This window comes from Heloderma suspectum, chromosome 7 (assembly GCF_057233095.1).
Source record: "Heloderma suspectum isolate Gila_16-S chromosome 7, 16-S_ref, whole genome shotgun sequence".
Lineage (NCBI taxonomy): Eukaryota > Metazoa > Chordata > Lepidosauria > Squamata > Helodermatidae > Heloderma > Heloderma suspectum.
Genome location: NC_139464.1, coordinates 21,150,122 through 21,172,849, shown reverse-complemented (window position 1 = coordinate 21,172,849; position 22,728 = coordinate 21,150,122). Strand labels below are relative to the sequence as shown.

Here is a 22,728-nt window from a genome sequence, read left to right as displayed (position 1 = left end):
GGAACAATGACAAATCACCCCAATGCCAATATCGAGACTCTCTCTCTCTCTCCATGCAACTTTGTGTAAAATATAACGAATCTGCCCTAACCTAAGAGCTTAAAACAGAACAAAGAGAGAGAATAAAGCCTAACACAAAAAGAAAAATTCACTACATATTGGGCCACATTGATCTCCATTCCACAAAAGCAACACGGGGCTTTCCACAAGCTAACCTACGCTCCGGTCAAGCTAACTTACTTCCTCTCAGCACTCATCTGGGTTTCCTCTCTTACTCCCTTACCTATCTCTCATCCAGGGAGGTAAGGACTGCTATTTCTCATTCAAGCCCCTCAGTTTTTACTTGGTCTCTTCTGGCATTGTCTTTGAGGCAGCAGGCTTTATTAAGGTCTAAGAGTGGTGGGACGAGGCACATATATTGATTATTTCATGTATACCCCATGTTCTTTTCCTCCAAGGAACCCAAGGCAGCTTACATTGTCCTCCTCCTTTCCATTTTATCCTCACAATGACCCTATGGGTTAGGCTGGGTTGAGAGTCAGTGACTGGCCCAAAGTCACCCACTGAGCTTCATGGCCAAGTTGGGACTAGAACCCAGATCTCCCACGTCCCAGTCCGACACTCTAACCACTGGCTGACTTGGGAGCAATAAGCCAGGATCCCAGGTTTGGAGGATGCACTAAGCAACCCATTTCTGATTTGTTGCCCCAGCAGGAGGAGCCAAGCAGGCGCGAACAGGTTGCAGGCACCAGCACGCAGCTTGTCAGCTGTAAACAGGATTCTCCAGAGTTGTGGCTTTTCTTTGCATCCAAAAGCAGCCCGTGACTCCTTGCTCACTGTTCACAAAAAGTAACGGTGAGAGGAGAAAGACATACTCTCTGTCCACTAAACTCTATTGTTTGGAGGGCCATAGAAGGGAAAACACACAAGGATATTGTGCACACATTGTGAAATTTATGTATTTATTTATTACATTTATATCCCACCTTTTTTCCCTTTGCAAGGCACCCAAGGTGGCTTACATGATCCTCCTCCTCTCCATTTTTATCCTCACAAAAACCCTGTGACTGACCCAAAGGTTAGGCTGAGAGTCAGTGACAGGCCCGAAATCACCCAGTGAGCTTCATGGCCGAGCGGGGAATAGAACCCAGATCTCCCAAATCCCCGTCCAGCACTAACCACCACACCACATTGGCTTTCATATAAAGGGCCATTGTGAAACAGAGTTTTTCTAGGACCTCTTTATTTATCGTAAATAAAGACATATTTATGAACAGCATTTAACTTCACATAATGTCTAAAGTGGCCCTTGGGATTCTTGAAAGGAACACTGGGTCTTGAGGTTCATTAGAAAAATGTAACCCTGAGGGGAATCCCAGAGTTACCTTGGGGATTCAGAGAACTACTGTAGATGCTCCTCGTGGGCTTGGGTTGACCTTTAAAGCCCTAACGGCTTAGGACCTGAAGGACTGCCATGTCCTGTGTATACCTACCTAGTCCTTGAGATCATGTTTGGAGGCCTTTCTTTAGGTACCCCTGCCAAGTGAAGTGTGGTACGTGGTTACTAGGCAGAAGGTCTTTTGGTTGTGGCACCTTGGCTGTAGAATTCTCTCCCCAGATAGGCTCACATGGCACCTACATTGGGGTCATTCAGCATCTCAGAGAAGGTGGGCTCTGACGAAACATTTCAAGGCAGTAGCAGAGGAGGACTCTGAGCACACGCAGTGTATTTTCTTCACTCCTGTGTAAATTTGTGATTCGCATGGTACATCTACTAAAAAGTCGATTTGTGGCAATATCTGTATTATAAAACTGGGAAATTTGAATGCCCTTGAATTCCCCCTCCTCCTTTCTGGTCCCTCCTTTATTTTTTTAAAGAGCTTTTTAAAGAGCCTATGGTAAAGTTGAGGGTCATGCTTGATGGATGGCTTCTGGACTTACTGAACAGTCAGTCTTTCAGCAGTGAATACATTTTAAAAAATACTGAAAATGTTAAGTACTTTAGTGTACGTCCAATTATGCCGAGCTTTAAGTTAAATCTGCTGTTACCTATTGTTGCGTATCTTCATGCCACTTGAACTATAATTTGTCTAAGCCTGGTCTTTAACAATTATTTTAAGTGCTCTCTAATGGATTGGAATACAAAAGCAAGTGTATTGTGTCGCTCCCTTTTTTAGTTTAGGAGCTGAGTCCTTGCACTGGAGTTACTGAACTCTTTTCTGACACAGAGCTTTTCTCTAACAATCTTCCATTAGTGCAAAAGAAAAAAAAAAGGTGATTGTTCTGTGTTTTTTAAAAAACTAAAATTATTCCATCTGGCTTTTTTCCCTGCTAGTATGCCACAAGTAAGGGACAAAAGACAATATCTGTGCAGCAATGATCCTTATTTACTCTCAGAAACATGGCCTTGTCTCCTAAGAAATGCTATCATAAGGAAATTGACAGAAGAAGTGTTTCCCATCCTCACTTTCCTCTCTCTGGAGGGTCAAAAGGCCCTTCTGAGTAGCGTGGGATACGGCATGAGTATCTGTAGGCGAGAAGATGGCACAGGAAACCTCCCTTCCATGAACACCCTTAAATTAACTTCTGTTAGGATCCAAGCCTGATTTGGGGTGATTTCCTCCTGCCCCAGCAGCGCCTCGCACCACATCCCATATTGTTCAGCAGGGAGTCCCCCCTCCCTCCCTCTGGAAAGGCAGGGGTGAAGGGAAGAAGAGAGGACAGGAAGCTTTCCTTCTGTGAACATCCTTTAATTAACTTAACTTGGGATCCAAGCTGTACCTACCTTTGTTGCTAGATGAGGCCAAAGGATTCTTTTTTCAGTGCCAAGCATCAAACCTGGACTAAGTACCAGTCATTAGGAAGCAGGTCAGACCAGAGTTCCAGCCAAAGGCCTCCTCTGTTGGTTGTTCACAGCACCTGGTATTCAGAGATATTTTGTTATTGTTCAGTCGTGTCCGACTCTTCGTGACCCGATGGACCATAGCACACCAGGCCTTCCTGTCCTGCGCTCTCACCCAGAGCGTGCTCAAGTCCATATTCATTGCATCAGTGATGCTATCTAGCCATCTCATCCTCTGCCGTCCCCTTCTCCTTTTGCCTTCAGTCTTTCCCAGCCTCAGGGTCTTTTCCAGAGAGTTTTCTCTTCGCATTATGTGGCCAAGATATTTGAGCTTCAGCTTCAGTATCTGTCCTTCCAATGAGCAGTCAGGGTTGATTTCCTTTAGGATGGACTGATTTGACCTCCTTGCAGTCCAGGGGACTCGTAAGGGTCTTCTCCAGCACCACAGTTCGAAAGCATCAATTCTTCGGCGCTCAGCCTTCCTTATAGTCCAGCTCTCACAGCCATACGTTACTACTGGGAAATCCATAGCTTTGATTAGACCGACCTTTGTCGGTAAGGTGATGTCTCTGCTTCTTACTATGCTGTCTAGGTTTGCCATAGCTTTCCTCCCAAGGAGCAAGCGTCTTTTAATTTCATGGCTACAGTCACCGTCTGCGGTGATATTGGAGCCCAAGAAAATAAAATCTGTCACTGCTTCCATTTCTTCCCCTTCCATATGCCAGGAAGTGATGGGGCCAGATGCCATGATCTTCGTTTTTTTAATGTTGAGTTTCAAACCAGCTTTTGCACTCTCCTCTTTCACTCTCAACAAGAGGCTCTTGAGATCCTCTTCGCTTTCTGCCATTAGGGTGGTATCATCTGCCTATCTGAGGTTGTTGATAATTCTCCTGGCAATCTTAATTCCGACCTGTGATTCATCCAACCCGGCGTTTCTCATGATGTACTCTGCATATAAGTTAAATAAGCAGGGCGACAATATGCAGCCTTGTCGTACTCCTTTCCCAATTTGGAACCAATCGGTTGTTCCATGTCTGGTTCTTACTGTTGCTTCTTGACCCTCGTATAGGTTTCTCAAGAAACAGGTAAGGTGTTCTGGTACTCCCATCTCTTTAAGAATTTGCCACAGTTTGTAGTGATCCACACAATCAAAGGCTTTAGCGTAGTCAATGAAGCAGAAATAGACGTTCTTCTGGAATTCTCTTGCTTTCTCCATGATCCAGCAAAAGTTGGCGATTTGATCTCTATTTCCTCTGCCTCTTCGGAACCCAGCTTGTACTTCCAGTAGTTCTCGGTTCGCATACTGCTGAAGCCTAGCTTGTAGGATTTTGAGCATCACCTTGCTGACTTGTGAAATGAGCGCAATTGTATGGTAGTTTGAACACTCTTTGCCCTTGCCCTTCTTTGGAATTGGAATGTAAACTGACCTTTTCCAGTCTTGCGGCCATTGTTGAGTGTTCCAAATTTGTTGGCATATTGAGTGCAGCACTTTAACAGCATCATCTTTTAGGATTTTAAATAGCTCAGCTGGAATACTGTCATCTCCGCTAGCTTTGTTGTTACTAATGCTTCCTAAGGCCCACTTGACTTCACTCTCTAGGATGTCCGGCTCAAGTTCAGTGACCGCACTATCATGGCTATCAGGGACATTTAGATCTTTCCTGTATAGTTCTTCTGTGTATTCTTGCCACCTCTTCTTAATCTCATCTGCTTCTGTTAGGTCCCTGCCTTCTTTGTCCTTTATCATGCCTGTCTTTGCACAAAACGTTCCCTTGAGATCTCCGATTTTCTTGAAGAGATCTCTAGTCTTTCCCATTCTATTGTTTTCCTCTATTTCTTTGCATTGTTCATTTAAGAAGGCCTTCTTGTCTCTCCTTGCTATTCTCTGGAACTCTGCATTCAATTAGACATATCTTCCCCTTTCTCCCTTGCTTTTCGCTTCCCTTCTTTCCTCAGCTACTTGTAAAGCCTCATCAGACAGCCACTTTGCTTTCTTGCATTTCTTTTTCGTTGGGATGGATTGAGTTGCTGCCTCCTGAACAATGTTATGGACCTCCGTCCAGAGTTCCTCAGGCACTCTATCAGGTCTAATCCCTGAAATCTATTCCTCACCTCCACTGTATATTCATAAGGGATATGATTTAGGTCATACCTGAATGGTTGAGTGGTTTTCCCTACGTTCTTCAATTTAAGCTGAAATTTTGCAAGAAGCAGCTCATGATCTGAGCCACAGTCAGCTCCAGGTCTTGTTTTTACTGACTGTATAGAACTTCTCCATCTTTGGCTGAAAAGGACATAATCAATCTGATTTCGATATTGACCATCTGGTGATGTCCATGTGTACAGTCGCCTCTTGTGCTGTTGGAAAAGAGTGTTTGCTGTGATCAGCGTGTTCTCTTGGCAAAACTCTATTAGCCTTTGTCCTGCTTCCTTTTGTACACCAAGGCCATGCTCGTCTGTTATCCCAGTGATTTCTTGACTTCCTACTTTAGCATTCCAATCCCTTATGATGAAAAGGACATCTTTTGGGGGTGTTTGTTCTAGAAGGTGTTGTAGGTCTTCATAGAACCGATCAACCTCAGCTTCTTTGGCATCAGTGGTTGGGGCATAGACTTGAATTACTGTGATGCTGAATGGTTTGCCTTGGATTCGTACTGAGATCATTCTGTCGTTTTTGAGATTGTACCCCAGTACTGCTTTTCCCACCCTCTTGTTGACTATGAGTGCTACTCCATTTCTTCTAAGGGATTCTTGCCCACAGTAGTAGATATGATGGTTACCTGAATTAAATTTGCCCATGCTTGTCCATTTTAGTTTACTGATTCCCAAGATGTCGATGTTCAATCTTGCCATCTCATGTTTGACCACCTCCAGCTTACCTTGATTCATTGACCTTACATTCCAGGTTCCTAAACAATATTGTTCTTTACAGCATCGGATTTTCTTTTCACCACCAGACACATTCACAGCTGAGTGTCCTTTCAGCTTTGGCCCAGCCGCTTCACTCTTTCTGGCGCTACTTGGAAATAGCCTCTGCTCTTCCCCAGTAGTATATTGGACACCTTCCGACCTGAGGGGCTCATCTTCCGGTGTCATATCTTTTAGTCTTGTGATACGTTCCATGGGGTTTTCTTGGCAAGAATACTGGAGTGGGTTGCCATTTCCTTCTCCAGTGGACCACATTTTGTCAGCACTCTCTGCCATGATCTGTCCGTCTTGGGTGGCCCTGCACGGCATAGCTTATGGCTTCACTGAGTTACGCAAGCCCCTTCACCACAACAAGGCAGTGATCCATGAAGGGAATTCAGAGATATACTTCCCCTGAATGTGGACATTCCATTTAGCATGTGTGCTCTCCCTGTCTCATGTACCCACATCCTTCCTTCTGGGAGTGGCAAGGTTCTCACTCAAAACATCAAAATTTAAGCATACAGCCCCCTAGGAAGGGAAGTATGTTCCCATGTCCTGGAGCAGGGGAGGGCAACCTCCGGCCTGCGGCATTGCCAACTCCGCCCCCTCTCCCCAAGTGCCCCCTTATGCTCGGGCTCCTGCAAGCACCAGCTGAGAGCTCCATGCTTCTCCCTGCACAGAGAGAAAAAAAGTGGGTGGAGCACAGTGCAATGTCACAGGGGATGAGGGGCTTTGAGGCAGGGCCCTGCCCCCATGACATCAGCCAACCTGCTGGCTTGGTCTGGGGGCTAATTTCCCGGCCGAAAATAGGTTGCCCACCACTAGCCCGGAGAGTACCAGGTTGGGGAAGGGTGGCGTAAAGCCTGACATGCGATTTCTGAATCCCTTGTAACAAAAGTCTTCTTGCCTTTTTGAGAACTGGAGGGGAACCTCCTAGGCCAGGCTCATATTACCAGCTTTAGCAGAGTTTCAGGGTTTTTGGCCACAATGGTTTGTTTGAAACATGCCAACTTCAAACCGTGGGTTATGAAGCTGGCGTATTTCAACAAACGAGTGAAGGGTTAACTAGAGTTTAGGGTTCAGGCAAAATGCTAAACCAGGCATGGAGAATCTCTTTCAGCCCAAGGGCCAAATTCAGTTTTGGAGAATCTCCCAAGGGCCTCATTGTAGTGGTGGGTGGGGCCAAAAATACAAAAACTTACCAACACATTGTAGCTTAAAGCTCCTGTTGCCAATAACTGAGCCTTAGGAGAGGCATTTCAACCTTTTAGAATGGGGGAAAAACTGCACAACAGCCAGGAAACCACCAAATGATCAGTGGTTTGGAGAAAGGCTTTGGGTGTGGGGAAGAGGGTAGGGCCATGTGGGGAATCCTGGACAGCTGGATTGGGACCCCACTGTTGTGCTAAACTGTGGTTAGTCTAAAATGGAAGCAGAAATTTGTGATCTCCTCCTCCCCCCTCTCACCAGAGAAGGAGACAAAAGTGGGGAGCGTGAGCCCACAGGAAGGCTAAGTTCATCCCCATCATGATAAACTATGACATCCGAAGGCAGCCAGTGAGTTTAATGGGTCAGTGTGTATAGGATTGCAGCTGTTCTTGTTTTTGAAACCTCATTCCTGGGGACCTTCCTCTTGTAATATTTGTGGCCTATTTTTCCTTTTCGTTCTCTTAACATCTTGTATATTATTTGTGAATTTTATCTTGTTTTTGTAAGCCACCCTGAAAGCTCCATTCAAGGGCAGCTCATGCATCTTTTAAATAAATGAAATAAACATAAATTATTTTTATGGAGGTGGCAGGAGAGACATAAATGATAACTTGTTTAGTTCTGGTTCTCCAATATTCACACTGGAGCCAAATCTAATTTCCATAGGGGGAAAAACTATCTCAAATTTTAAATCTGCATCTAAAACAGTTGTGTTGGATTTTGAAAACTGGCCTGATTTTCGCAGCTAAGCTAGAACTGGGATGTAATACCAAAGCAGAGGTGTGTTTTTAACTAACTTTCCCCTACCCCTTTCTATCTTTTCCTTCTAGCTCTCTATGAGGAAATACGCCAGTTCCGTCAGGCCTGTGGAGAAGCTCATATGAAAGCCATCTTGGGGACAGGAGAGCTGGGGTCGTTTACTAATGTCTACAAAGCCAGCCTTATAGCTATGATGGCAGGTAATTACAGAAAGTTGCAGTTGTAGAGTGCTGCCTCAGTGTGCCAGCCGTGACCTTTTTCGGTATACTCCATTCCTTTCCCCTCCCCTCCCCCAGTTATCTGGTTCTCCCCCCACCCTAACAGTCAGTATTCCTTGCCCAGTGAGCATGCCAAGTCCTTACTGTGGTGTTGGGGGATGGATCCAGGGTGTTTTCTTAAGTTTTGGTACTGTTGCAAACCTCGGGGTTTCCCCAAGCCTGCTGATATCAACTCCTTGTGTGTGGATGGTACCATTTTAGCTACAGAAGCATTCATACTTATGTATCTCCAGCTCATGCTTAGAGAATAAATTCACTATTAGTATAAAGGATCCTTCCAAGTTTATATGCCCTAGTAGGACCTAGGTCAGTAGGATTTAGGCTTTGGGAAGTAAAATGTCAAATGTGATTTGAAAGACTGGATTTGCCATGGGGTTGGAACCCAAAGCTGTATGTTTTTTCAGGGGGGGGGGGGAATCTCTAGAATCTTTCTACCATCCTGTTTGTAGATTGCCCTTGAAAAATCATTCTGGCTTTCAGTTGCAAAAAAGGTTATGTTGGAAAAGTCCTGAAGACACACAAGAAGTCATACTGACCCACACAGCCCGACCCTATAGTGTATTATAGAATCACAGAATCACAGAATAGTAGGGCTGGAAGGGGCCTATAAGACCATCGAGTCCAACCCCCTGCTCAATGCAGGAATCCAAGTCAGAGCATCCCTGACAGATGGCTGTCTAGCCTCGTCTTGAATGCCTCCAGTGCGGGAGAGCCCACCACCTCCCTGGGTAATGGGTTCCATTGTCATATTGCTCTGACAGTCAGGAAGTTTTTCCTGATGTTCAGCCGGAATCTGGCTGCCTGTACCAGGCAACAAGAGGACGGGACCAGATGCAAGGGCTTTTGGATGGGTAAAGTGTTGTCAGTGTAAGGTCTTCACTTGCTCATTACTATCTTGGGGGGTGGGGTGGGGATGTCTGTATTGATTCTTTGGCATCACTGCACCTGTCTCTCGTTCAGTGTCCGGAGAAAGTATTTTATCTCACTGGATTGTTATGCCTTTCATAGATATCGGCCCAGTGGCACTTTCAGGCTAGTTCAGGGCTGCAGCCCCTGAAAATCCACCAGCTCTAGTGCCTGCCAGTTTAAACTTCCCACAGTGCCCTGGAACAACATTTTAAAATGGCGGCTTATAGTTGTCTACCACTTCAGCCTCCTGCTCTTCACTGAAATGGACTTCTGCCTGGGGGCTGAAAGAGAGACCCACCCCTGTAATAGATAAACAGCAGAGTTGAACCAATGTTTTAGCAGACAGCTTCCAAAGGTACAAAGCCTTCCTCGGGAAGAATGACTGAGCAGGACTGACCTTGGCGTTCCAGAGTTCCGGGGCAACAGCAGAAAAGGCTCTGTCACTGAAGTAAAGAGTGAACTGGACTGTCCTGTGCTTGTTTGGAGGTGGAATATCTCAGACCACCCAATCAGAAATCCAGTTTCTTTCTATGGAGTGATAGCCTGGGAGATGTTGCATTCAGATAATCATGGGGTAGCTCAGTTCATGTTTTACTTTCCTCCATAGTGTGTGTTTGTAGGGAGCCAGGGGGAGGGGGGGAGATCACAAGCATGCCAAAGTCTCGGTATCACTCCTCCCTGGAAAGTATCGAGCGAACAGGCTTGTAACATCGCACTGCTGGTGCAGCAAATTGGTCCACTGCAGGCCACACTTTGGAAGACCTTATGTGGGTCAGACATGGGTGGAGGTAGAATTTGGTAGGGGCAAGATGAGAGAGTGGCAATATGAAGCACAATCATGCCTCCTTCAGCATCTCTTCCCCCCGCCCCCCCCCGCCCCTCATCAGAGCAACGCTCCAACCAAACTGCTTGAGCATTAATTCAGATCTAGGTACCACGGTCCAGATCTCAAACAAACCAGAAGGCAGTGGAGGATGGTGGCTTCAATGTCAGTGGGTCAGTGAGTCCGCTCCGGGTTTCAGTCAGAACTCTGAAGGAGCTATTCAAGGTGGGATCAAGGAATCCAAGGCACAGAAACTTGTTCCAATGTTCATTTAGATTCACCTCTTGGATTTCTTTTCAATTGCTTGTAGCGGTGGCTGGTGGCTCTGATGTCAGTGGGGCTGTGAATCCACTCCAGGTTTCAGTCAGAACTCTATCCAAGGTGCTCCAGAGTTCTGACCAGTTCTGACTGAAACCCAGAGCAGATTCACCACCCCACTGACATCAGAGCCACCAACTTCCACTGCCAGAGGATGCTAAAAAGGAACCTTGTTCCAATTCAGACCTTGCTGTAGCAACAGACCTTTTAACGGTTTCCCCTAGTACTGGCTGCCTGTTTATTAACACTTCTTGCAGCTCTCAAAAACCTATATGAATCTCTTTCTTTTAAAAATGTTTTAAAATTCTAACAGCCACATCAGCAGAGAAAAAGGTGACCCCTAAGTAATCCAATTGGCTCTTCATGGTTTCTTTTGGGGGTTACTTTTTGGACTGTATTCCTGGTGCAGTTTCACCGCGGTACAGCAGGGGGCTCTGCTGTTAACATTATATTTTTCTCTCCCCGCTTTGCATTGTTATGGCCGCTTCAGTGCGCTTCCCCATTTCTGAGTATATGGAGTGGCTTCCATTCATCGGTGGCTTTGTTAGCGGCTATGTGTGTTTGTTTGAATCGAGTGCAGCAGCCAAACATTTGAGACCACGTTTTGAAAGCAGAGCAGCTCCCGTTCGTCGGGAATCTTGAGAAACGAATCTTCCAGAAGTCAGCAGTGAACTGATGGGTGGAAGGTTCAACATCTCTTGGGGGGAGCAGGGGGAGGAAAGGCTGCCGCACCTGACTCCTGGGTTCTTTGCTACGTGGCATTGTCACCTGCTCTGAGTCAAAGTGCAAAGACAGATGTTCCAGGAGTCATTGATGCCTAATCCCAGCAATTTGTCCTCCACTAACCTCTACCTGCGGAATATCATGGAAGTCTCAAATGCCTGCGCTCCTATGCCAGGCCTGCTGAATCACAGAGGTGGGCTAGAAAGATTGCTTAGTCTTGGCTGACATGTTTATCGTCTAGGACGAAGTCCTGTGCTTGAGCGGGAGGAAGCTATGGAAGCTTCACGGCACCGATCTCTTTAGAAAGAGATGTACAATTCTGAGGTCAGCCTCCCCCAACCCAGTGCCCTCTAGATGTTTTGGACTACTATTCCTATCAGCCCCAGTGATTGTGGCAATGGTTGGGGATGACGGAGGCTGTAGTCCAAAGCATCTGGAGGTTGCCAGGTTGGAGACTGCTGTCCTAAGTATTCAGGATATGGTCGGGGAGCCTTTTTTATGTCGGGGGCTGCATTCCCTCAGGCTGGGGTCCCCATCGTGGTGCCTGCAGACACCAGCTTGGGTGCCTTCCTGATTTTTAAGTTCATGGGCAAGTTTCTTTTTGCCTCACCAGTTTGCCTTCTGGGAAATGGGTGAGTACTCATGGCCACCATGGCAGCAAATTTGTGAATGAGATGCCTCCCCAGCAGCCATTATGTGACAGTGCCCACAACACTGGGTCAGAATTCCAAATATGGCACAAAAATGTTGCAGACCTCTTCCCTCAGGGGCAATCTGTTGGGTGCCAAAAGCCACCGTGGCAGGCTTTCTCTCTTCTGCCACCCCTTTTCTTTCTCTCTCTCTCTCTTTCTCTCCCTCTCCCTCCCTACACAGTGGACTGCTGCAGGAGCGACAGACTGCTCTTGCCAGAGGTCTGAAGTAGGGATGTGCAGATTTTGTAAAGTCCCTTCCATCCGTGTTTTGTGGATTGTCAGGCGCCTTTCGTTCCATTGTCTGCCATCAACACAATTGGAATTTTCTTACTTTCTGAATTTTCACATGTGCAAAAATGCGCAAATTCCCCCCAAATATGCATTTTCATTTAGCCTATGGGGGAAATGCGTGTTTTTGGCCAGGTTTTTTGACATATTTTTCTATGACAAAATTTGCACAATGTTCCGGAAAGTAATAAAACAGTTCACAACTCCCATGGAATCCACCCAACGGGGAAAAGCTGGTCTGCTGAGGAATCTATGGGTCAGATTCATAAAAATCCAAACTCATTTGGTTCCATTGCAGATTTCTTTAACGTCCCTAGTCTGAACTGATCGCTAACAGAAGGCTTTTGAAATTAGGCTGAGGGCCACATGGAAGCAGAATGTGTTGTACATGTGGCCCTATGGTCACAGCTTGCCCCTCCTTGATTTAGGAGCTTGAATAGAATTCAAGGTAGGGTTATATAAACCACTTCAAGTACAAGGTACAGCTAGATGTTTGGCAGCCAAGAGGGTTCCCAGTCCCTGCCTTTGCTACTGTTGTGCAATGTGGATGTGGGGGAGATTCGCAGGGGAGAAGTGGTGGATGGCGTGCATGCTTAACCAGTCCCATGCCTACTGCTCTTCCTCTGCAAATCACCCCCGACCCCAGCATCCTAACTCATTTCTCTCTAGCTTTTCTCCAAGATCAGGTTTCCCAGTCAAGTGGGTGGAAAAGGCAGGGATTGCAGAGGAAAAACGGAGGGTGGGGAATGGATGAATCCCTCACTTCTCCCCTGCAAATCTCCCCCTCCCGCCTCATTGCTTGTTGGAACCCTACAGGATTGGGAATCCACTCTAGCCCCATTCAGGTGTCCTTCTGTGTAGGGGAGAACAAGCTCAAGTCTGACAGCTACACACACGCGTATTCCCATCACCCACCACAAGGGATAACTTCTGAAGTGGGAAGTCTTCCCTATTCATGTGGAAAACCAGGCTTCTAAATCGTGTGGGGAGCCGGTGTGAGTAGAAAAGGCTCCCTGATGTAGTCGTTCACCTCCAACTGGTGGAGGGCTGTGAGGACGGAGCAGGAGGGGGAACGGAGACAGGGTCCTGTCCTCGCTCTCCCCACCCTCCTATTCATTCTGCACAGAAGAAGAACCTGAATAGGGCTTATTTCTTGCTGAACATTTAGCTCTGGCCATGGGTGCTTGAGAGGCCATTTCTACTCTTTGGGTCCCAATTTTAAGTTCAGGGTTTGTCAGTATTCTGCAAGTCTGGGATTCTGCCTGGAATCCCTATTTCTTTATTATCTATCCCTATTGCTCTCTTCTTAATTCGGTTGCAAGGTTTAATCCATTAATCTTTTACTTGATTAGAAACATTTAATTGACTCAAATACTGTTGCTGATTAATCGAGCCGGAGATTTTCTGAAAATATATTATTTTTACTACCTATAAAGATTGCAAATGAGAGGCCCGTCTTAAAAAAAGAGGCCCATGCAGCACCCCCTCTTTTAATGTCTCTTCTGAGATTATGCCTGCTCCAGCACAGGTATGCATTATCTGAAAGAAAATGTGCTTCTTGTTTCAGAAATGATTTTTACCCATTTGCACCTTTAATGGATAAATTACTTGACTAGCACTCATGATTAATCTGTTGAGGTGGTTGTTGTTTTAATTGGGCTGCAGCCCTAATTATGAATCATTCCTTTAGCACAGCCTTGCCCAATCTTATCGGACTACAAATCTCATCACCCCCCCAGCCAGCACGGTCAGTGATTGCTAGCACTTTTCAGTGTACAATGCGCTTTCAAAATGATCTCATGTCTTTTCAACAGTCCAGTGTTGTTGGGTAGGGACAGTTCCGATGTTGCTTTGCTCTACGTCTGGTAGGACAGCTGTGCTGGTCTCTTGCAGCAAATTCAACAGGGTCCTGTGGTGCCTTTTTTCGAGCAGTGTTTTTCAGCTGTTCCATTTTGATGCACTTTGTGAGTAAACTGCCAAGAAGCCCAGCACTCTACTGTGGATTCTAGGATCCACTGGGTCAGCCTTCCCCAACCTGCCGCCCTCCAGATGTGTTTAACTACAACTCCCATCATCCATAAACAACATGTTGCTGGATGATGGGCATTGTAGTTCAGCCCATCTGGAAGGCGCCAGGTTGGGAGAGGCTGTGCCAGGAGTTCAGGTTCTGAGCTGTCCAGTGTTGCCTGACTTGAGCTGGGAGTGTGATATTTAACTGCAAAGGCAGCTTCTTTTCTGGCTTCAGTAATGGTCGTTTGGAGAGGACGCTGTTTCTTGTTTTCGTGATTGCTGTGACATAATTTTATTCAGGGTTGCTTACATTTTTATGGATTTTAGCTCGAGTTAAAACAGGGACAGAGGAGAACACTGTGTTTTGCCATGGACGTTTGGAGTTTTATACAATTTGGTTTTGTGTAAATGTTATTTCTGTTTACTCATGTTACGTTTATACAGATACATGGTTCCCATTGTTATGCTCTTTCTTTGTGCTGGTCTGATGACTAGATACAAATAAACGAATCTGAATATAACACACCGCAACAGTCTTCCTGCACATCGCAGGGGAAAAGCAGCAGCGGTGGGCAAGGTGTATTCTAGGAAACTTTTCCTCCACTATCAATTTTCTCATTGAAGAACCCTTGATAGCTCAACGGTGAAATTGCCAGTATCCAGCTGCAAAACTATGGCACAGGAATGCTTGTGATACTGTGCATAGTTCTGGATGCCACATCTCAAAAAGGATATTGTAGAGCTGTATGGAGAAAGTGGATAGAGGTGTGGGGGGTTTTCTCCTTCTCCCATGAAATGAGAATCAGGGGTCAGCCAGTGAAAACAATTCAGATGAGATCCTTGACAGACAAAAGGAAGGACTTCTACACACAGTGCATACTTAAACTGTAGTATTCACTACCACAAGGTGCAGTAATATCCATTAGCTTAGGGTGCAATCCTATACCTACTTACCAGAAGTAAGTCCCATTGAACTCAATAGGACTTACTTCTGAGTAAATGTGAAGGAAGGATTCCACTGATGCCTTTAAGAGGGGATTAGACACTATTATGGAGGATGTTTCTATCAGTGGATGCTGGTTATGATGTTGATGTGGAACCTCCAAATTCAGAGGCCAGCATGTTCCCCTGAATATCACTTGCTCAGAAGCAGGAGAGGGCAATTGTCTTCATGTCTTGCTTGTGGGTTTCCAAGAGGCATGTGGCTGACCGCTGTGGGAACGGAGGCGCTGGACTAGAGAGATCTTCGGTCTGACGCCAAAGGGCTCACCTTATGGTATGTTCTTGGTGGCATTAAATTTCACCAAAGTCTTCAAGGCAGGGGTCCCCAACTTTTTGGGGTCAGTGGCCACATCTGTTGTGGTGGTGCTGGCACAGGGAGCGCCTTGCCCACACAAAAAGTGGCTGCCATGGTGGGCGTGGCTGTGCGCAGCCACTCATTCCCCAGAACTCATTCCCCAGAAACCAAACTGGTGAGACTAAAAGTCACATGCCCAAGGGCAAGGCAGTGGTGGAGTGTGAGATCCAAAACACAAAAACACTCAGTTGAACACAAATGAAGATGGTGCTGGAGGGCAGCATTTTGGTTTGCAGCAAGCCAGCCTCTTAGTTTAAAAAAAGTTTTAATTTTTGAAATTCCGAAAATAAAATTCAGGAGGAGCAGGGAGCTGGCGAGCACTGAGATTGGTGTTTACAGGCACCACGCTGGAGACTCCAGCTCTAATTCCATGACTGACAGTTCGGGGATACCAGCAGGGGACATCTTATGCAAGCTCCAGAGTAGTCCCCAAGATTCTGTGGGACACAGTTTGAAAACATCTGCCTTCAAATCTTATTTTATTTATTTTATCTACAATATTTATATACCGCTCCCCATCAAAGATTTCGGAGCAGTGAACCACAAGATAAAAGAAAAAAGCACCATATTAAAACGACTGAAACATTTTAAAAGAAACCGATCCTGAACTTAATAAAGCACAGCTGGTTACTCAGGGAAGGCCTCTCGAAATAACAGTGTCTTCAGGAAGTGCCGAAAGCAATGCAACGTTGGTGTCTGTCTGACCTCCAAATGTAGGGAGTTCCACAGGAAGGCGGCCACCACACTGAAAGCTCTTCTCCTGGTGGACTCCAGCTGGGCCATAGGTCCATGTGGAACCACCAGGGACATGCCCTCTGATGAAGGCATCAAATCAAGTGTTTCTTATTGTGATGAAAGTCCTTGAGGACTAGAGCCTCCCTTTGTCAGATGCAGCATCAGTTCTGGTTTGGGAACGGCCAGCCACAGCCTAACCCTGGCCTCAACCCCTAGGAACCTTGACCCATTCAGAAAAACAAGGGGACAGCCCTTCTCAGCTCAGAGTGGTGAATATTAAAGCCAGCATAGGAGGGATGGATTAACACAACTTCAAAAGGTGCGATGAAAACAAGAGAGAGAGAACACACACGGACACTCCCCCCGCACCTCCGCCCCACAAAAGCACAGCTAGCTGGCCTGCGAGGAGTTAGCAACGCATTCTCTGCTTTTGATTATTTGTAGGTGCGACTTTGATATGGTACGTAGGTTTTCCTGGGTTTTTCATGTGTTGAAATTGGGTGGGACGAAGCACGAAGAGCTGGCAGTCAGTGCAACGTTTGAGATCTTAGATCATTGGGGCCCCAGAAGTAGGAGGCCGTGTTTGGTGGAGCCTGAACCGCTCCAGCGCTTGTGTTTAATTGTCTGGTGAATAATTTAAAGGGGCCTGTTTATTTTTTAATAAAAGGGAAAGATATAAATTGTCTCTGTGTGGGTAATGTTACTTACAGCTGCCAGCAAACAGATGTTGGGAGTTCTTAAATAGATATTTCAGTCTACAATAAGTTATGGGAGTGAAGAACAAACTTTTTTAAAAAAATTACACTCCCACCCATTCTTTTAAAATTGATTTTCTGACAAGTCTGTAGGTGCGAGTGTGTGTACACGCACACACACACTCCTTATAAATATTTAATTTGGCTTCTGCTATTTGTGTGTGTTTGTGTGTTTTGGCAGGGATTGCATTTTAATTATTATGATGGACTATTTTAATATAAAGCTGTTAAATAAGTTTCATTTATTCTTTGGAGCCAGACTTGCCCAGAATGAGTCAGTTGGATGTTTGTGGGTGGAGATTGGGTACAAATTAGAATGGTGTTTTGATATAGCAAAAGTCTTAAAATGGGCCTATCATTGACACATAGCTTCAGTCCTTCAAAAAGGTGGCAAGAAAAGGCTCAGATGATGCTAAAGGCCTGAGAATCTACCATGTCTCTTCAAATAAATCAGGAAATGCAGGGTGTGGATTCTCTGGAATGGTTGACTGTAGGGTCAAGTTCCCTTCAGTTCCCTCATTTGCCAAAGAGCCGGGACTCGAGTTTGAAGATCGTGTCTGTTAAAATACTTGTTTGAGATCTTAGAACCTGGATACACCAAAGACCACCTTCTACCATGCAAGCATGTCCGAACCTTGTGGTCATTTTTGGAGATCTGGGCACCACACTTTAAGAAGGATGCAGAAAACTGGGTTCAGAGGAGGACAATGAAGATGATCGTTGAATGCAGAAAACTGGGTTCAGAGGAGGGCAACGAAGATGATCAGGGACTGGAAACAAAGCCCAATGAGGAGAGGCTGAAAGAACTGGGCATGTTTAGCCTTGAGAAGAGGAGGGGAGATATGATAGCGCTCTTCAAGTACTTGAAAGGCTGTCACAGAGAGGAAGGCCAGGATCTCTTCTCGATCATCCCAGAGTGCAGGACACGGAAGCATGGGCTCAAGATACAGGCAGCCAGATTCCGGCTGAACATCAGGAAAAAATTCCTGACTGTCAGAGCAATACGACAGTGGAACCCATTACCTAGGGAGGTGGTGGGATCTCCCACACTGAAGGCATTCAAGATGAGGCTGGACAGCCATCTGTCGGGGATGCTCTGACTTGGATTCCTGGACTGAGCAGGGGGTTGGACTCGATGGTCTTGTAGGCCCCTTCCAACCCTACCATTTTGTGATTCTGTGATTCTACTCTTGTAATGCAAACTGGGCTTAATGTTTTAGTGGTCCCTTCAGGAAATTCTTGACTTGTGTGGTGGATAACTTCCTCCTACAGAAAGTAGAGGTAGCAGCTAGAGGACCGGCTATCCTTGAGTTGATCCTAACCAACAGAGATGACTTCCTGGGTAAAGTAGCAGTTACAGACACTCTGGGGGAAAGCGACCATGTTATACTTGAGTTCTTGGTTTGAAAAGAAGCAAAAGCCAAGTGTAGCCAAACACGTACCCTGGATTTTAGGAGAGCTGATTTTAATAAACTCAGAACAATGATAAGTAAGGTCCCATGGCAAGCGACTCTAATGAGAAAAGGAGTCCAAGATGGGTGGGAGTTTATAAAAAAGGAAATTCTGAAGGCACAATGACAAACAATTCCAACAAGAAAAAAAGGTGGAAGACAAGAGAAGAAGCCAATGTGGCTTCACAAAAAGCTTAGAGTTGACCTGAAAACAAAAAAGGAAGTGGAAAGAAGGCCAAGCAACAAAGGAAGAGTACAGGCAGGTAGCACAGAATTGCAGGGATGGCGTCAGGAATGGTAAAGCTGAGAACGAGCTGAGGTTAGTGAGGGATGCTAAAAGCAACAAAAAAGCTTTCTTCAGCTACGTGCATAGTAAAGGACAGAGGAAAGAAATGGTGGTTCAGCTATTAAATAAGGATGGCAAAAACTCTCAGAACCACTGTCTATTATCTTTGAGCAGTCATGGAGGACGGGTGAAGTGCCAGATGACTGGAGGAGGGCTAATGTGGTCCCTATCTTCCAAAAGGGCATAAAGGAGGAAACTGAGAACTACAGACCAGTCAGTCTGACATCAATCCCTGGGAAAATTCTGGAGCAGATGATAAAGCAATCCATCTGTAAGCACCTTGAAAACAATGCAGTGATTACTGGAAGCCAAATCCTGCCAGACGAATCTGATTTCATTTTTTGATCAAGTAACCTCCCTTGTGGGAATGCTGTGGACATCATATACTTTGACTTCAGCAAAGCTTTCGACAAAGTGCCCCATGATGTCCTGATGAGCAAACTAGCTGAAAGTGGCTAGATAAAACAAAATTGGGAGGGATAGCTAATACCTTGGAAGACAGAAACAAAATTCAAAGTGATCTTGATAGACTGGAGCGCTGGGCAGAAAACAACAGAATGACATTTAATAGGGATAAATGCCCAGTTTTGCACCTAGGAAAAAGAAACCAAATGCACCATTACAAGATGGGGGATACGTGGCTCAACAACACTAAAAGCGAGAAGGATCTTGAAATTGTTGTAGATCACAAGCTGAAGATGAGCCAATAATGTGATGTGGCTGCAAAAAAGGCCAGTGCCATTTGGGGCTGCATTAATAGAAGCATAGCTTCCAAATCATGTGAAGCACTAGTTCCCCTCTACTCAGCACTGGTTAGGCCTCATCTGGAGTACCGTGTCCAGTTCTGGGCACCACATTTTAAGAAGGATGCAGACAAACTGGAGAGGGTTCAGAGGAGGGCAACAAAGATGATCAGGGCACTGGAAACAAAGCCCTGTGAGGAGAGACTGAAAGAACTGGGCATGTTTAGCCTTGAGAAGAAAAGACTGAGGGGAGATATGATAGCGCTCTTCAAGTACTTGAAAGGCTGTCACAGAGAGGAAGGCCAGGATCTCTTCTCGATTATCCCAGAGTGCAGGACACGGAAGCATGGGCTCAAGATACAGGCAGCCAGATTCCGGCTGAACATCAGGAAAAACTTCCTGACTGTTAGAGCAATACGACAATGGAACCCATTACCTAGGGAGGTGGTGGGCTCTCCCACACTGGAGGCATTCAAGATGAAGCTGGACAGCCATCTGTCAGGGATGCTCTGACTTGGATTCCTGCATTGAGCAGGGGGTTGGGCTCGATGGTCTTGTAGGCCCCTTCCAACCCTACTATTCTTTGATTATTCTTTGATTTGACTGTCCTCTTTAGTAGGAAGCTACATGCCAAAATTCCTAGAAGTTTTGTATGGGAGCACCCAGGGTTAAGAACATCAGAGGAGCCCTGCTGGATCAGACCAAGGGTCCATCTAGTCCAGCATTCTGGTCACACAGTGGCCAACCAGCTGTCAACAAGAAACCCACAAGCAGGGCATGAGCACAACAGCACATTCCCAGCTATGTTCCACAGCAACTGGTGTACATAGGCATACTGCCTGTGATACTGAGGTAGCACATAGCCATCGGGACTGGTAGCCATGAATAGTCTTATCCTCCAGGAATTTGTCCAATCCCCTTTTAAAGCCATCCAAATTGGTGGCATCCTGTGGGGGCGAATTCCATAGTTCAACTATACGCTGTGTGAAGAAGCACTTTTCTCTTTCCCGAATCTCCCACTAATCAGCTTCATAGGATGACCTAGTTCTAGTATTTTGAGGGAGGGAGAAAAGTGTCTCCCTATCCGCATTCTCTGCACGATGCATAATTGTGTAAACCTCTATCATGTCTCCCCTTACTTGCCTTTTTTCCAAGCTAAACAATCCCAGTTGCTTTAACCTTCCCTCAAAGGGGAGCTGCTCCAGCCCCTTGATATTTTAGTGTTCCTGAGCTTGTTGTAGCCAAAAGGCACAAATCTGAGATTATTCTACACAGAGGGATCAGTGTACCCTGTGTGGGCTTTAGCAGGCATGGAATCCACTGGCCCTGCAACTTATTGATGAGATGAACAGTTCATGACAGGGCTGAGGGCAGGTCTCGGGCACCCTGAGATGATGGGAACCCATTCCAGATCCAGGTGGAATCCACTGGGGCCTCACTCGTGATTTCCATTGTGGGCTCCTTCTGCCAGATCCTTGAATTCAATGTTGTTCCAGAATTTTAGTCTCAAACAAGATCAAAAGGGCCACATAAGAAGAAGGGAAGGGTCTAGCCTCTCCCCAACCAACTTCTCTGGTGGTTCCAGAATGTTAGCCACAACGTTACTAGCCTGTGACTAGTATATATGTGGAACTTCGTTGTGAATATCTGTTCACATCTGCATTGAGCTGTAGATGGCCATTGCAGCTCAACACACACTGCACTTTCATGTGTAGTGTGCACGTGAAAATTGACCAGCACATCTGGTCTGCCTGTATGGATGGGATTCCTTTGTTTCCTGTGTACATCAGGATCTTGTAGAGCAGGGGTCCCCTTGTCGGCGGCATGGCACCCATGGGCACCTCCAGTGGCGCCTGCAAAGCTCTTCACACTCCCTGCCCCATTCAGATTTTTTTTAAAAATAAAACATTGAAAAACATTAAAGCACCAGGTTCTCCTTCCTGTTCCTGAGCCTGCCACTGTTCAGCGGGCGGGAAGAGAAAGCAAGGCAAAGGGGTAGAGGGGAGAGAAAGAGCGAGGCTAGAAGCTAGGACGGGAGAGAAACAGCAAGGGAAAGTGGGAGAGAAAGAGCAAGGCTAGTGGCTAGAAAGGGGGAGAAGGAGTGAGAGAAGGGGTTGGGGGAGAGGCTAGAAGCTGAGAGTAGGGAGTGGGGAGAGAGCAAAGGTGAAAGGTCTCTGTGGGTGGAAGATTGGGTGGTCCAGGAAGCAACTCTTTCCATTTCCCCCTCCCTCCCAGCCTCTAGCCCTGCTGTTTCTCTCCTCCTACATCTCTTGACTAGCCAGGCCGTGACGGCAGCGATTACGTGACTAGCCATGTCCTCCATGGGAGCCATTTTGTGGTCTTGCCCACAGCACTTTCTCAAATCCGCAAATATGCCCACAGGTACCAAAAGATTGGGGACTCCTGCTGTAGAGGCTTCTCTATATGCAGTGCAGGACTTTGGACATTTTTGTGTGTGCTTTCAGAATCTCATAGGATGTTGCGCATGCATAGCTGCTGCAATGCGCATTTGCTTCTGCTCCCGAAAGATAGCCAGGTTAGGGTGAGCGGCTTAAGATTTACCAGTATGTTGGGGAAAGTGATGCATGAGGCACTCCTCAGTCTCTGTTCAGACTACCAAACAAAAGCATGACAGCCCCTGGTTTACAATTTTCAGAACACAGAATATGCACTGTCAGAGATGTAAGATATTCAAAGATTACTAGTAATTCCGCCCTCCCCTCAAAGCCCACCTGTAAACTAAATTTAAGCACACATAACTCTATTTGTACATATCCATGCTTTGTTCTCTCCTCAGCCCCCTATGGAAACATAGCTTGTAAGATCTTTGGGGCAGACACCTGTCTTTTGTTCTATGATTCTTTAACAGGCCATGTATGCTGATGGCACTACAGAAATAAATAACACATACATACATTAGCTTTTATAAGCTCTATCACTTATTCTGAGCAAAGCATTTTAGTTTCTTTGGTGCAGGCTTTGGGGGTTTGACACCAAATAGTCTGGGCATTCATACTTAAGACCTAAAGGTTTCAAAGCAAAAAAGAATAACTTCTGCCTTCCTTCAAGGCAGGCACTTTTATTGCAATTCGAGCGCTTTTATCAGAAACTATTGAAAAAAATACACTCAAGTTGACATTGAAGTGTGATGATCTTGGTTGTGTGTGTTTTTTATATCTGCCTTTTAAAAAAGTTATGTTTAAAATTCATAGCACTTTCAAAGCCTGATAAAGGAGCCTAATTTTCCAGCTTGCTTTGTTCAGTGTAATATATTTTTCTAAATCCATTTCAAGCAACCCATTTTTCCATTTCAGCAACTTTCCTGCAAGTTTGGTAGACAATGGGCTTTTATTAATAAAATTAGTTAACAACTTACTGCCGACACTGGGAAGCATCAAAGTTAAATCAAGTTTCTGGAAATGTCTGTACCTTATGCAGTGTAAGTTGAGGGGAATGGTCTGGACATATCCAGTGCTGGAGCCTTATCAAAGCTAAGCTCACTTGGACTTAGAGATGGCACGGGCGCCCAATTCAGTCCGCAAATCTGGCGGACCTGTTCCTGCCCCCATCCCTGAGCCCT

The 22,728-nt window shown here is 45.8% G+C and overlaps 1 protein-coding gene across 1 annotated transcript in view; it reads left to right on the top strand.

The window, feature by feature from the left end:
• DERA (deoxyribose-phosphate aldolase) overlaps positions 1–22,728 on the top strand; it is a 69,313-nt gene that overhangs the window by 24,264 nt on the left and 22,321 nt on the right. The window contains exon 6 of the mRNA XM_084809238.1: positions 7,792–7,920. Within this exon, the coding sequence (XP_084665364.1) occupies positions 7,792–7,920 (129 nt within the window). The remainder of the gene's footprint in view (positions 1–7,791; positions 7,921–22,728) is intronic.